The sequence below is a fragment of the Ceratina calcarata genome, unplaced genomic scaffold, assembly GCF_001652005.2.
Source record: "Ceratina calcarata isolate Rehan_Ccalc_2016 unplaced genomic scaffold, ASM165200v1 scaffold13161, whole genome shotgun sequence".
NCBI lineage: Eukaryota > Metazoa > Arthropoda > Insecta > Hymenoptera > Apidae > Ceratina > Ceratina calcarata.
Window position 1 is genome coordinate 1 of NW_017134216.1, and position 438 is coordinate 438.

The 438-nt window shown below is 26.7% G+C and overlaps 1 protein-coding gene across 1 annotated transcript; it reads left to right on the forward strand.

The window, feature by feature from the left end:
- Nucleotides 1-5: 5 nt before the first annotated feature.
- Nucleotides 6-437, forward strand: LOC108629245 (iron-sulfur cluster co-chaperone protein HscB, mitochondrial-like; the record flags this gene model as incomplete). Its single annotated transcript, XM_018031809.1, has 2 exons — nucleotides 6-241; nucleotides 308-437. Coding segments are annotated over 2 exons (366 nt in total), but the record flags the coding sequence as incomplete, so codon positions are not given.
- Between the last annotated feature and the right edge of the window lies 1 nt (nucleotide 438).

The window sequence follows — 438 nt, forward strand, 5'->3', positions numbered from 1 at the left end:
CTGAGATGTTATCTTCCTTAGTAAATAAAGCATATAGTACATTGTCACATCCATTAAAAAGAGGATTATACATGTTAAAACTCAATGATATAATAATATCAGAAGAGACAGATAATCTGAATGCCGAATTTTTAATGGAAATTATGGAAAAGAATGAAGAAATAGAAGATGCTCTAAATAATGAAGAGCAAATAAAAAAGCTAGTAGAAGAGAATGAATCAGTATTGAATGAATTAATAATGTAATATTCTCTTTACCAAAGATTTCCTATCGTATTAAGCATTAAGCCAATTCTTTTTTATTACAGACAAGTGTCAAATGCATTTAGACAGAAGGATATCAAGAAAGCAGAATCACTTCTTATAAAGATGAAATATTATGATACCATACATAATAGACTAAAGAAGTTAAAACATGATTTAGGTATAATAGAATGAA